This window comes from Lithobates pipiens, unplaced genomic scaffold (assembly GCF_037356315.1).
Source record: "Lithobates pipiens isolate NorthernLeopardFrog02 unplaced genomic scaffold, aLitPip1_a1.2 Scaffold_8, whole genome shotgun sequence".
Classification (NCBI taxonomy): Eukaryota; Metazoa; Chordata; class Amphibia; order Anura; family Ranidae; genus Lithobates; species Lithobates pipiens.
The window spans coordinates 143,501,586-143,515,189 of NW_027507903.1; the positions used below are offsets into that span (position 1 = coordinate 143,501,586).

Here is a 13,604-nt window from a genome sequence, read left to right on the forward strand (position 1 = left end):
CTAAAAACATTGACACTATGGATAACTATTTTCTGAAAAAATGTGTGTTCACATCTATATTATGATGAATATGTGGCTATTTACCAATTCTGGTGGTCATAACAAAATGGGTGGTGATGGATCTATTGATCCATTGACCATTATGCAATAAAACAAAATAACAAGTGGACTCTATGAGTTAGCAACAAAAAACTTTGAAAAATGTTTTCATAATGCACAGAATCCATATGTCATAACGACACACATAGATTTAAATGCATGGCCATAAAAAAATTATAAAAAATCTCACCTAAAATGGTAAATAATTGTGAAAAGTTGTGTATGACCAAATGCTAATCAAATGACCAAACACATCCAGAACACATAATGGGATAAGACCCTAAATAATGCTGTGGATCGCTAACCCCTCAATTAATCTGTTAGGAGATAAAATACAATTTGTAGATCCAGAAAGAATCTCGCTTGCAAAATAAAGAGAACCTCACATTGTTAGTGACCAAACCACCCGGGATGTGCTCAACAGCTACAACTCTTAGGCAGTGAATGTTTTGGGCATCATGGGCTTTAAAGTGGTGGGGTACGCTGTGCTCATGACATTCTTTATGGACCGTCGGTGCTCCCCTATCCCCTTTTGCAGGGTTTGCATCGTACGGCCTACATACATCAAATTGCAAGAGCATATTAGTACATACACAACATATTCAGTAGAGCAAATTGCTTTATATCATATGAATTTCCAGCCCTATCTAAGAAAGAGGACTGGCCATGGTGAATGAACTGGCAGGTCAAACATCCTCTTTTCTTGCATTGACATACCCCAGTTCTATTATCAAAGTAGGACCTCATGTCCATAACGCTCTCTCTCCAAGGATTTATAAATGTACTCTGGGCAACAATGTTCTTAAGGGTAAGAGTTCTTTTAAAGATGACCTGTGGAGCTGAAGGTAAGATGGGTCCTAATTTTGGGTCCATATGTAAAATGTGCCAATGTTTTTTGATAATACCTATCATGGATCTGTGTTAAGGCTGGCAATTCATATGATATAAAGAAATGTATCACTTGCCCTACTGAATATGTTGTATGGTGCGAACCCTGCGGAAATGGATAGAGGAGCACCAACTGTTCATAAAGAAGGGCTGTCACACAGCATACTTCGCCACTTTAAAACCCATGCCCAAAACATTCACTGCCTAAGAGTTGTAGCTGTTGAGCACATCCCAGATGGTTTGGTTCTCTTTATTGTGCAAGTGAGAATCTTTCTGGATCTTCAAATTGACTTCCTTGTCTCCTAACTGGTTAAATGGGGTCTTTAGGGTCTCATCCCATTCTGCATTGTGGATATGTTTGGTCATTTGATTAGCATTTGGCCAAACACAACTTTTCAAATTTTTTTACCATTTTAGGTGAGACTTTTTATATTTTTTTATGGCCATGCATTTATATCTATGCATGTTGTCATGACATACTGTATGGACTCAGACACTGTGCATCATGTGGACATTTTTTTATGTTTTTTGTTGATAACGCATAGAGTCCACTTGTTATTTTGTTCTATTGCATAATGATCGTTCACCACCCATTTTGTTATGACCACCAGAATTGGTAAATATCCACATATTGATCATAATATGGATGTGAACGCACACATTTTTTCTGAAAACAGTTATCCGTAGTATCAATTTTATAGTAGACATTTGACGTTGCTATGATGAATTATAGTTTTTTTATACATATTGTTATTTCTATGCAACTACTCAATTTGTTTATTTAATTATTTATTTATTTCCATTTTTATTTTAATTTGTATCATATATTTATTCTTATGTTCATTATTACTATTATTATTATTACCGTTGTTTATTTTATATATTGATCTTGTTATATACATCCATTTTCTTTCCCTATATGGTTTTTTCTTGGCTGCATGTTGAGTTGATTATACCAAGTAGTTTTAACTTTAATATCGGAAGTCTTGCTGCAGTGGTGAAACCATCACTACTGTGTCTTGTAGTGGGCCTGATGCCTCTCTATCACTACTGTGCCCTCTAGTATGTTTGATCTCTGTTTACTACTGTGCTCTGTAGTGTTCCTGACCCCAAAATCAATACAATGTTCTGTAGTGACACACGGGAGAAAAACACAATGCCCAGTGGCCGACATTCAATTTGACACAACCAGAAGTGTCAGATAGCAACAGTGTCAACAGTTCCAAAAGGAGAGGTAAGTGAAAGTGTCTTCTTTCACAGGATTAGTCTAGTCCCAGTTTTCCTCCTAGTGAGAGGGTTGCTTTAAAAGTATACTTGTCCATTAAGGAGAAAAGGTCTTTCATCTAATACTTTTTAAATATTTTGTTATACTCTATGTAGAGAAACAGCTGAAACAGGGTCTGTGCCTTGCAACCATCCCTGATATTCAAAGGAATGAAAAGATGGAAAACCAAGACTGAAATCTTAAATAAGACATAATTAAAATGTCTTGACAATGTTGCTGTTTAACTATCGAGGTTGTTCAATATCACTCAATATTGGATGTGATTTTTTTTGTTGTTGTAAAAGAATGGAACAAGCACAAAAGTATTATTTGCTACAAGCCGATGCCCCATGCAATGTAGATACAACTGGGCTGCAATGACCAAGAAAAGATGAGCGGCTCAAAGAAATTGACGGTTTCAAGGATGAGCACATTATGCTGAAATAGTATTGTTATTCTTCGCTGCTCTGAGCAAAAGATCCATTCAAAATAGATCTTGTACATCTTTAAAATAATTCTGCTGCAAATAATTACTCCAGAAGACTGCAATCAAGTGCATTTTTGCAAAAGAAAATCAATTACGCTTTTTAAATGTGTAGATTCTTGAAAAATACAATTGCCAAAGGCAGAAAGACCACTTGTTATTAAGTGGTGCTATTATCTTTAGCTGAATGGACTTTTCTGGACTTTTCTGACATCACACAACATCCGGTGTAACAATGATAGGAGAAATTGGCAACCCCACTAGTGGCTGATGTGCTCTAAATTTTAACTGTTAAACCCAATTTACCTTGACTGTTACACAGTATATAGTTTTCTCTAAATTACCACCATTTCCTTAAAACCAAACCGCGTGATCAGTTTTTTTTTTTTTTTTAAATGCCTCTCAGCTCAGGTTGAAATATGAACCTTAAACCTAAAGCTGTCACCATTCAGTATTGCTTATTTGCCATATGATGTCTTCAGTCTTCTGGATTGAAAAACGGCATCATTCAAATTGAAAGAATGTGGATTCTGCTGTGAATACAGGGTGTCATGGGCCCATCTCCTGGGGAAGGGGAGAGTGACATCACCAAGGCAACCTTCATTCACTGGGAGATAGAAGCACTGATTTAAAGATATGGTGTCCTGGACAGGAAGGCCCAGGCAGCCATAAAGACATTGTTAGAGGTTTTAAACCTTACCCACTAGGTTACACTTTAGAAGTGAGAAAGGTATCAGCTTTAGGACCATGTTAAGATTAGATACAAGGGCTATAAAGAAAACCTTACTTTTTATGGCACAACATTTCCTAAGGTGAAAATTACCTGCTGTCAGGTTCTTGGTACTGAAAACCAAATACTGCTTAAAGGGTTAATTCACCTTTACCAAAAACTATGTTGTTAAGGGGCACCTGTAGAAAAAAATCTCTGCAGCTTTGACTAAAGTTGAATAATGCTCTTTCTTGAGTTGGTGTTCCCCCATTCTGCCTTGTGGTTAAGATGTTGCCAAGATGCTCCCAGCTGATGATGCCCCCACCCCTCCATCACAGGAGCATGCTTTCTGTTTAATTCAAAACCCAGTGCATGCCTCGGTTTGCTATCCACTTAGTGCAGCAGCTCTGAGCTCACAATCATGTGATGGGGAGGCAGCGTATGCATGAGGGTTTTAAACTGGAGAGAGGAAGAGCTCCTGTTATTATGGGAGACAGCATCAACAGCTAGGAGCATCTTAGCAATGTCCAAAAAACATGCAGGTTGGGGAAACACCATCTCTTGGAGATTTTGGCATGCCTTTGGAGGTGAGCAAATAGCCTACACATAAAGCAAAGACATTATTCAACTTTAGTCATAGGTATAACGTTTGTTTTTAGCCACTGGTACTTCCTCCTTCCTTAAACAGTTAAGTGAACCAAAGCGTTAATGTCTAACTTATTTTTTGATAGAGTAAGAAATAGTTGAAATCTCCCAAGCAGGGGCAAAAACAACTGTAAAAACATGACAGGAATTCTTACTCCTCACCACTCTAAAACTAAAAAAAGGTTTTGGCTTTTGATAAACTTTAACTTAATTTTATGTATTTCTTTCTGTAGGTTGTCAACCTGTCAGTACATCATTTTAAATAAAATTCCAGCAAAAATAAAGGGTAAGCACCCATATATCTTCCTGTGCCTCTAGGAGCCCCAAAATCTAAGGTGTTCTGAAATGCAAATCTTACACTCCCCAATGAAAACTTAGCTCTGACCCAAATGCTTCCAATTTCCTGCAACTCTCTATTAGTTATGTATAATGATGTGCAACCTCAACAATAAGTTACAGGGCAGTGTTTGATATTCCTTGGAAAAGTCAAGATTGGCAGATTAAGGAGTCTTGAGCTATGGGGCTCTTGCAGTTGAGGAAAGCAATGTGAAGGCACCTGAGGGAACACTTGTGTTTTATTCATGATGTAAGTTTGGGTAATTGTATATACAGTACTGACCAGCATTTAACCTGTAACAAATGAATCAATAACAATGAAATGGTCAGTGTATGGCAGAGCACAATACATGTCTACACACAAAGGGATCACATCAGAAGTTTCATATTTTCTATCTCCGTTACTTAAAAGGTTATACTTCAAGTATATCTGTGAATATTGAGTAATCCAAGGGCCCATAATATTTGCCCTATTTTATTCCCAACATAACCAGCAGATCACATCAATTATATAAAAGGGGATGGAAAGGACAATGATGATGTGCAATGTAAAGTAAGTGATAGGAATGTATGTGTATGTATGTATATGTATGTAGCATTTTTCTTTACTCCATTTAGAGCATTTAGAAGAATCCAAGCTGATTGAAGCTTTGTTTCCATGGGCTGCCACACTTTGCCTTTTGCCTTATTAAATAATCACATGTGTAATTTAACATATTAATTAGAAATCACGAATACAACCATCAATCTTTATATACCAGCAATTTCAATTATTATACGATCCACCACATGGAAAATGGCTTCAGTATTTTTATGTTTCTGGCTGAGCGGTATCTGCAGCTTGCTTTATGTTATTAAATAGTGTTAGACACAGGATATGCCAGTATAAGGACTTTAGCAAATGCAGCACAATTACATTATCAAAGTATAGAATGTATATGTTTGTGAACAATTCTTCTCATATTTGTTTACAGGTAAAGTATGCAGTTATTTTCAGTGTACCAAGGTGTCCTGCAGTAATTATTTATAACTGACAGCATTACTATTGATTTTAAGTGGTGTCAAATACCAGCAATGTGATGTGTTACAGGCTAAACAAAAGTAGAGCAGCTTGTCTTTGGTTTAGGACAATAGGAAAAGTATTAGTAATGGTTTGGGAAACAGAAATATAACATAATATAAAGTTGTACAAAATATTTGTTTCCTATCCAGTCTACAAATATAAAAGGTGCATTATGTTTTAATTTATTTCAGCCTGTCCAAAATAATTCTGCAATATAGCAGTGTAAAAGTGGCCAATCATTTAAATGCAGGTACAGTTCTTCTTGTCCGATAGTAATGAATTGATGTGAGCCCTACTCTGCTTTCTGTTCCCTGTGAATGGCTTAACCCCCATGAGGCTTTCCTCAATTTCTAGCCTGCACTGGGGCCTAATACACAAGATAATAGGTCTCTCTTCCTGCAGATTCAATTCAGAAGCAATTGTTTGGCTGTAATGCAAATCCGCCAGCAAATTGCTTTTGTTCTCTCAAAGATAACTCTACAAGTGTAAATTTCTATGATTCAACATAGATCCGTTTTTCCACATTAACAATGAAAATAATGATGAATTCGGGGAAATGATTACATTTATTAAATTAATAAGCTTGAATCTTTAGCTACAGTAATTACCATTCGCTTTGTTGTTAGGTTTCTTTGTTGGTATATATATAATACACTGTACCTAGGAAAGATATAAAAACTGCTTTATGCTGTTGTAAAGACTAAGAGGATTCTTACCAGCACATTATACTGAGAGACAGAGATATTGTTAGGATGGACGGTCAATCTGACACACTGCTTCATCTCTGACGCAAATCTTCGAGCCTCATGAGAACGCTCACATCTCTCTTTTCTTGTACATCTAAAACACAGAACAAAACCCACACATTATCTATATTATCTATATACATTCATTTATCCAAAAATTCCTTAAAACTGCAAATGGTTATGTCACATGTTGTAGAACTATAAGTCTAAATAAGCATTGGCCCCAAATTAGACTCCACTGATTCTCCACCTAACCTACACGAAACCCAAACATACTGTTTTTTACATGCCATATATGCAATAGCATTTTTTCTTCTCAATTGTGTTAACTGCATTAAATTAGAAGTTCTGTTATGTAACACATATATGATAAGCAGTGTTAAAGTAGAAGTTCCCCCTAAAACTAAAATCTATAACTCTACTGGCATCCACAATCTAAGACTTACCTATCTTGCCCTGTAAAGAAGAAATCGCTATACATACTTTTTCTGAGGCCCATCTGGTGCAGTCTCTGACAAAGGTTGAGCAATGCCTGGGAAGTGACATCACCCATAGACTTACTATGGGACTTCCGTTGTCGACTGCCTCCTGTGCACCCACCTCCACAGAGAAGCCCCTGCTGACAGCTCACAGAGCTGCTTCAGAAAAGGTATGTATAGTGATTTATTCTTTACAGGGCTAGATAGGTCAGTCTTAGCCCTTGTACACACGGTCGGAGATTCCGACAACCAAATCCGACGGATTCTGTCCGTCGGATTTTGTCCGACGGATCTTTTCCGAAACTGTTGCATACACGCGGTCGGACGAAGTTGTCGGAAAATCCAATCGTTCAGAACGTGATGACGTTATTTCGTTATGACGGGACTACGTTCAGGCTAGTAGCCAATAGCTTTGGTGTAGGAATTTGATCTGAGCATGCGTGGCACTTTGTCCGATCGGAGTTCTCTACACATGATCGGAGTATGTCCGATCGGACCAGTTTGTCGGAAAATATTTCCGGCAAGTTGGAAAATTTGGTCCGACGGATATTCCGACGGAAAAAGTCCGATGCATACCACACACAGATTATCCAACAAAACGGTCCGATAGGACACATTTCGAAGGATTCTCCGACCGTGTGTACAAGGGCTTAGATTGTGGATGCAAGTAGATTTACAGATTTTAGTTTTAGGGTGAACTTCTACTTTAACACTGCTTATCATATATGTGTTACATAACAGAAATACATGAAGATACAAATGTAATGCAGCACTTCAGGCAGGGTTCACACTATGGGGTGAATTTACTAAAGGCAAATCCACTCTGCACTATAAGTTCACTGCAAGTGCACTTGAAAGTGCACTTGTAAGTGCAGTCGTTGTAAATCTAAGGGGACGATCTGAAATGAGGGGATGCTCTGCTGATTTTATCATACAATTATGTACAATCATAAATGCTGTTTTTTACTTTCCTTGAATGTTCCTCTCAAATCTACAGCGGCTGCACTTCCAAGTGTACTTGCAGTGCAAAGTGGATTTTCTTTTAGTAAAAAAACCCTTATGTGTGACCAGGGGGCACAGCAGGGGATCTGGTGCATTTCATGTGTGAATTAAGTCCGCATTTTTGCTGAAACAGAGTCAAAGACGCACAGGACCCTTCTGATGTGCATTCTGTGGCCTCCCCAGTGATCCTGATCCATTGAGAGTCGATCACACTCTCCTGTCATGCAAATTGAATGCGGGGAAACCCACATCCAATTAGCATTAGTGTGAACCCGGCCGGAAGGAGGTTTGGTAATTCTATTCTAATTGCTTGCAGGGGTCTCAGTTGTTGCTAAGTAAGAACAAGTCAATAGCCAGAGATCATGGTTACCCTTAACAGTGTAGTATGGGGAGAAAATAAGTTTTGCAAAGATTGTGCACATAGGCCCTTAACTGGCTTACTAGGACTGACCTACTGTGTGTGCTATAACAGTGGTTCTCAACCCTGCCCTCAAGCACCCCCAACAGGCCATGTTTGTAGGTTTGCTTTATTTTGCACAGGTGCTTTAAATCATAGTCAATGGCTTGGTATTTTGGACAGCTATTTTATCTAAGAGGAATTCCCAAAACATGGCCCGTTAGGGGTACTTGAGGACAGAGTTGAGAACCACCGGGCTATAAGACATTTAATGGATATTAGTCTGCAACAGAAATTTTGTAAAAAAAATAATTAAAATAAATGAAAAAAACAGAGAGATGTTAAGTATGGATCCAGAAATACTCCAGTTCCATGTTCAGCAATTTGCATTAATCGTAGTGATATCCTGTAATAGGCTGTTTGTGTTCTAATGCCTGATAAAAAGATAGCAAAAATATCAGTGCAGTTTGGGGCTATGGGCCTGTTTATAGAACTCATATACCCAGGCTTTGGGCAGCAATATATTTACATATTCCTAAGGCCCCTTCACACATGTGGACTGTATGTTCATATTTCATCCATCTGTTTGTGGATGAAATACGGACATACATGCATCCCTATGGGATAGCGGGTGTCTGCGGATAAATATCCGCAGACACCCAATATCGTTCGTCTCCACAATGGTCCAATTCTGCAGACGGAAGAAAATCCTTTTTTTTTCTATCCGTCTGCAGAGCGGATCGGATAAGACAAGTTGAGGTGCAAAAAATCATATAATAATATACCCATAAGGGGGAGGGGCTGTCTACATAATAGGCCTTTACAGATACAGAGTTGCTCTGTATCTAAATATGATCAGGTCCAGAAGAAAAGTCTTAGTTCTTTCTAAGGAGAAATTCCACATACAGGGCTGCCACCATCAAGGAACTGAAACCGAGCTCCCAGGTTGCTAGAAGATACAAGGAAAAGAAGAGGGGGCGCCTCTGGGTGCAGATTTTTTAAAAAGTTTTTTCACAATTTATTAGTAACTAAAAGGTTTACACTCACATGTTCTGTAAATAAAACGAGCATTAAAAATTATAGCGATCATCTGGTTCAATCCGTCATCTGTTTATAGTCCAGTCCGCATGTGTCCTCTTGCATCTCTAAACGTTTCCACTGGTAGATGTTTCAAATATGCTAGATGTAGTGGACGCACTGAGTGTAGTCTCAAAACGAGGCTTGGTATCACACACATGCGGACTGGACTATAAACAGATGGTGGATTGAACCAGAAGATCCCTATGATTTTTAATGCTCATTTTATTTACGGAACATGTGAGTGTAAACCTTTTAGTTACTAATAAAGAGCGGATCGGATGAACACAGACAGCCGATCCCCCATAGAGGAGAGCGGAGAGCTGATAGGGCAGTCCCTGCACAATGTGCAGGGACCGCCCTGTCATCCGCCGGCTTAGCGGGGATAAACAGGGCGATCCCCGCTGAGCAAGCAGATCATCATGTGGCGGATCATCACGGACCCGTCGCAAGTGAAAGGGGCCAAAAAGAGTAAAAGACAGCTTTTAAAAAAGAAGTCCTTGCTGATCCCTGAAACTACGGGCACATTGAACAAGTTCATTTTCTAAGTTCAAAGGCACTGTAATCCTACTCCTTTCCTTTTACTTTCTCTGGCAGTAGAGGCTTTCAGCCTTTCAACCTTCTAATGTAAAAAAGACTTGGTGCTGTAAGGTATTTGAAACCCAACTTCGTAGTATCTGTTGTGATTTTTGAGAATGCTATTCTCCACAGCATTGCGGTTAGAAATGACGGGAAGGAGTGTTTTTTTTTTTGCCTGTTAGGATATGCAAATCGTTTATTGTCCATAGTCTGTGCATAGGTGTCCTTGAAGAATCCTGGGGTTGCTTAAAGAAGCAGTGTCACTTTTTTTGCAGTGTTCAGTTTCCAATGGAACAAAGTAGTACTTTGTCCTATTTTCCAAGATGTCCTGTAATGATCTTTGCAATGTCAGACAGGGCACCCCCCAAACCCCCACATGGCTATACATTACCACAGCTAACAAGGCAAGCACTGGCACAAGGAATGTAGAAGAAGGTAAGGCCGACTCCTTGTGCCAGTGCTTGAGAGCAGAAGACTGGCACTCGTTCTGCAGTCAGCTGCAGTGTCAGGTCACTGTACACCAAATGGGGGAGAGGTGATCTGTCCAACCAAGCTAGCATTACACCTAAAAACATAGAACACAGTACTACATACACTATGACCCATCGGGAACTGTAAAAAAAGTAATACTTCTTATTTAAGAAGGACAAAATCCTTGAATGCAGCACCTGGATTGTTTTTGGGGCACTAATAATCTAAACTAAATGCATGTTATAGACATTTATTGGAAGTAGCCTAGATTGAAAGTAGGAAAACTAGTTGCATGTGTGTTTTAATGATCTAAAACATCAAACTGAGATGAAAGAAGCACTGTAAATACTGAGTAAATTCAATTTAAATAAGTGGCAAAGTAAATAACTTGCATTGTATGTGTGTGTATTGCCCCTTTTCACCACAGGCATACCATAATAACTCTGTACGACAAGGGAAATGGGTGTCTTTAAAAAAATAATTTGATTCACCATGTATATTTTTCAGTTCAAAGTGTGCCTTATCATGCCAAATGAAACCAACATGCCAACAAATGAGCAACTCTAGCACCCAGACTAGCAGTCTGGTGTTTTTTAGTGTTGTTGTAAGCAAGTATATATGTGGGCTGGTGGGCATTTATAGGGCTGATGAACCTCACTTAACCCTTTGATAACAATAAAAACATTATAGTTCTGCTGTGTTTTGCAAACCTCCGTACATAGATGGGCAGAAATAATTTATATGATTGGGATGCTATTAAGCCCATTCCAATGCTGGCCAGTTCAGAAAGATCAATTCAATATTATCCGTTACACATACTGAGGATCTGTCAATCCACTGGAACAGAACATCAGCAAGCCAGTGAATTTTCCAATGACGCTAGAAGAATTAGAAATACATGTTTCTGACTTTATTTTATAAATATGCAACATTTTCTAATGGGAACTCTCAAAGGCAATACATTCACTGCACTGGGTTAAGTGTATAAAACTCTTGCAAACCGAGGCAGATGCCGATAGTGCAGCAGGGGAGCTATTAGCTGTGAAAACAAAACCAGCTCTCATCAGATCTTTCAAAGAGAAAAGGGAGCTTGGCACAGCAGAGACACCAAGTGAAATTCTACCAATCAGATATGATTTAATTAGCAGAAAGTCAGAGGAATGCATTATTTGGATATGCCTCCAAAAATGTAGAACTCATTAGGAGTCCCTGGTCAATTAATCTATGCTAATGGCAGTGTTTATTTTATTTTATTTATTTTAAAATATTGCCGGAAGAAAAAGAGATAAATGTTGCATACTGTGTAAGTCTTCTGCACAGAAAGAACTCTTCCTATATCAGGGGATTTGTCTATTGCAGCAACGTGTATGATGAAATTTAATAAAGTCACCTCTGCTTTTCTACCAGTAAATTGAGTGACGAGGAACAGTTTAAAGAAACCTCACTCGTGCTTTTTATTATCCGTTGACACATCCAATATCTCCAGTACACTGACTCAAAAAATACATTATTGAAAAAAAATAAAAAAATAACAATACCGTTGTCCATAGATATCCCTATTTTGAAATAAATGTATATATTAGATACAAATTCAGTTTGAAATAGAAGTTTATTTACTTTTTTAAGCTGATGCAAACTAGAACTACAAACAACTACTCCTCCCACAGTGGGGCAAAGGGACATATCCTTTCCTTGTGAGCCAGTGTTGGATGAATTGGGGTTTTCTACACTATATGAGAGTGAAGTGCTACAGAAGGCATGTGAAACCCTCATTTTATGTTTACCTATAACAACTACACACCTGGTTGTAATACAACTGTGAATTTTTCTTGTTCAAACAGTTGTATTAAAAATGTATTGAAAATTCAGAGTAACAAAAAAGGAAGTATATATGAAAACATTAACAAGGTTGCTCTATGCGGAGTAACCACTTCAATACAGGACACTTTTCCCCCTTCCTGCTCCGGCCAATTTTTAGCCTTCAGTGCTGTCACATTTTGAATAACAACTTCACAGTCATGCAACATGGTACCCAAAGGACATTTTTTATCATTTTATATTTTTATTCACTAAGACTAAACATTTGAAAAAAATACACTTTTCTTTGTTTCTGTTATAAGATTCTGCAAATAAGTAATTGTTCTTCATAAATTTAGCCCAAAAGGTATTCTGCTACATTTCTTTGGTGAAAATAACCCAAATCAGTGTATATTATTTGTCTGTAGGAAAGTTAGAGAGGCCACAAATTATGGTATACAGTATATCTGAAAATTGATCGATTGATTGATCAAGGACATTGACTGGTGACAGTACGAAAAAAGTAAAACTTTTTTTTTTTAGTAAATTTTTTTTCTTTTTTCTTTTTAACACACTGTGATTACAGCACTACAATGTTAATATAGTAACATTGTACTACTGTGGGGAAGTGATCATGATATTTTTTATTATTTAAAAACATTTTTTTTTTTACATATTATGTATACTTATAGCAGTGAAATAGATTGCTATAAGATTGCTATAAGCAAGCATTTTACTGACTAAACTGAATCATTCAGTCTGAATTGTTGTCATTAGCTGTGATTGGTTAAACCTAATCATATGGTACAGATGAGCTGTGATTGGCCCTGTCTGTACCATGTAATTAACCAATCACAGCTAGCAACACAATCGTACACAATGGATGGGATGAAAGGAAGCCATCCATTGTATACAACTGTCTTGTGACCTGCTGTGATTCGTCACGGCAGTCACATAGCACTGGCAGTGAGCCAGCGGCCAGTCCTGTGCACACAGCCAGTGACAGATCATGCAGCTGCGTGGCCTCACAATCGGTGCTTCCTAACAGGACATCATATGATGTGCAGTCAAGATGGGAATGTACTTGTTATTAACAATTTCCCGAATGGCCTATACAACGGCCGGACGGGAAGTGGTTAATAACGAGTACATTTAGTAATCAGAATAACTTTGCCATCTTGCATTATACATAGTAAAAAAATCAAGTAGCAGAGATGAATAATGCTAATCAGTTATTTTGCAAACATATCAGGCTTAGTGGTGAGAGTAGGTGAACAATAAAGACAGATTGAAACACTGTAGGACAGACCTGTGGTGAATCTAAAGCCCCGTACACACGAGAGGACTTATGTCCGAGAGACTTCCGAAGGAGTTCCGTCAGAGTTCTGCTGGAATTCCGACGGAGTTCTGACAGACTTTTCGGCTGAGCGGACTTGGCCACACACGATCACACTAAACTCCGACGGATTCGAACGTGATGACGTACGACTCGGCTCGAATAAGGAAGTTCATAGCCAGTAGCCAATAGCTGCCCTAGCGTCCGTTTTAGTCCGTCGGAGTAGCATACA

The 13,604-nt window shown here is 38.3% G+C and overlaps 1 protein-coding gene across 1 annotated transcript in view; it reads right to left on the reverse strand.

The window, feature by feature from the left end:
* The window catches only part of PLXNA4 (plexin A4), a 946,574-nt gene that overhangs the window by 274,969 nt on the left and 658,001 nt on the right, over positions 1-13,604 (reverse strand). Inside the window, exon 6 of the mRNA XM_077468718.1 lies at positions 6,205-6,328. Coding sequence (XP_077324844.1) covers positions 6,205-6,328 — 124 coding nt within the window. The remainder of the gene's footprint in view (positions 1-6,204; positions 6,329-13,604) is intronic.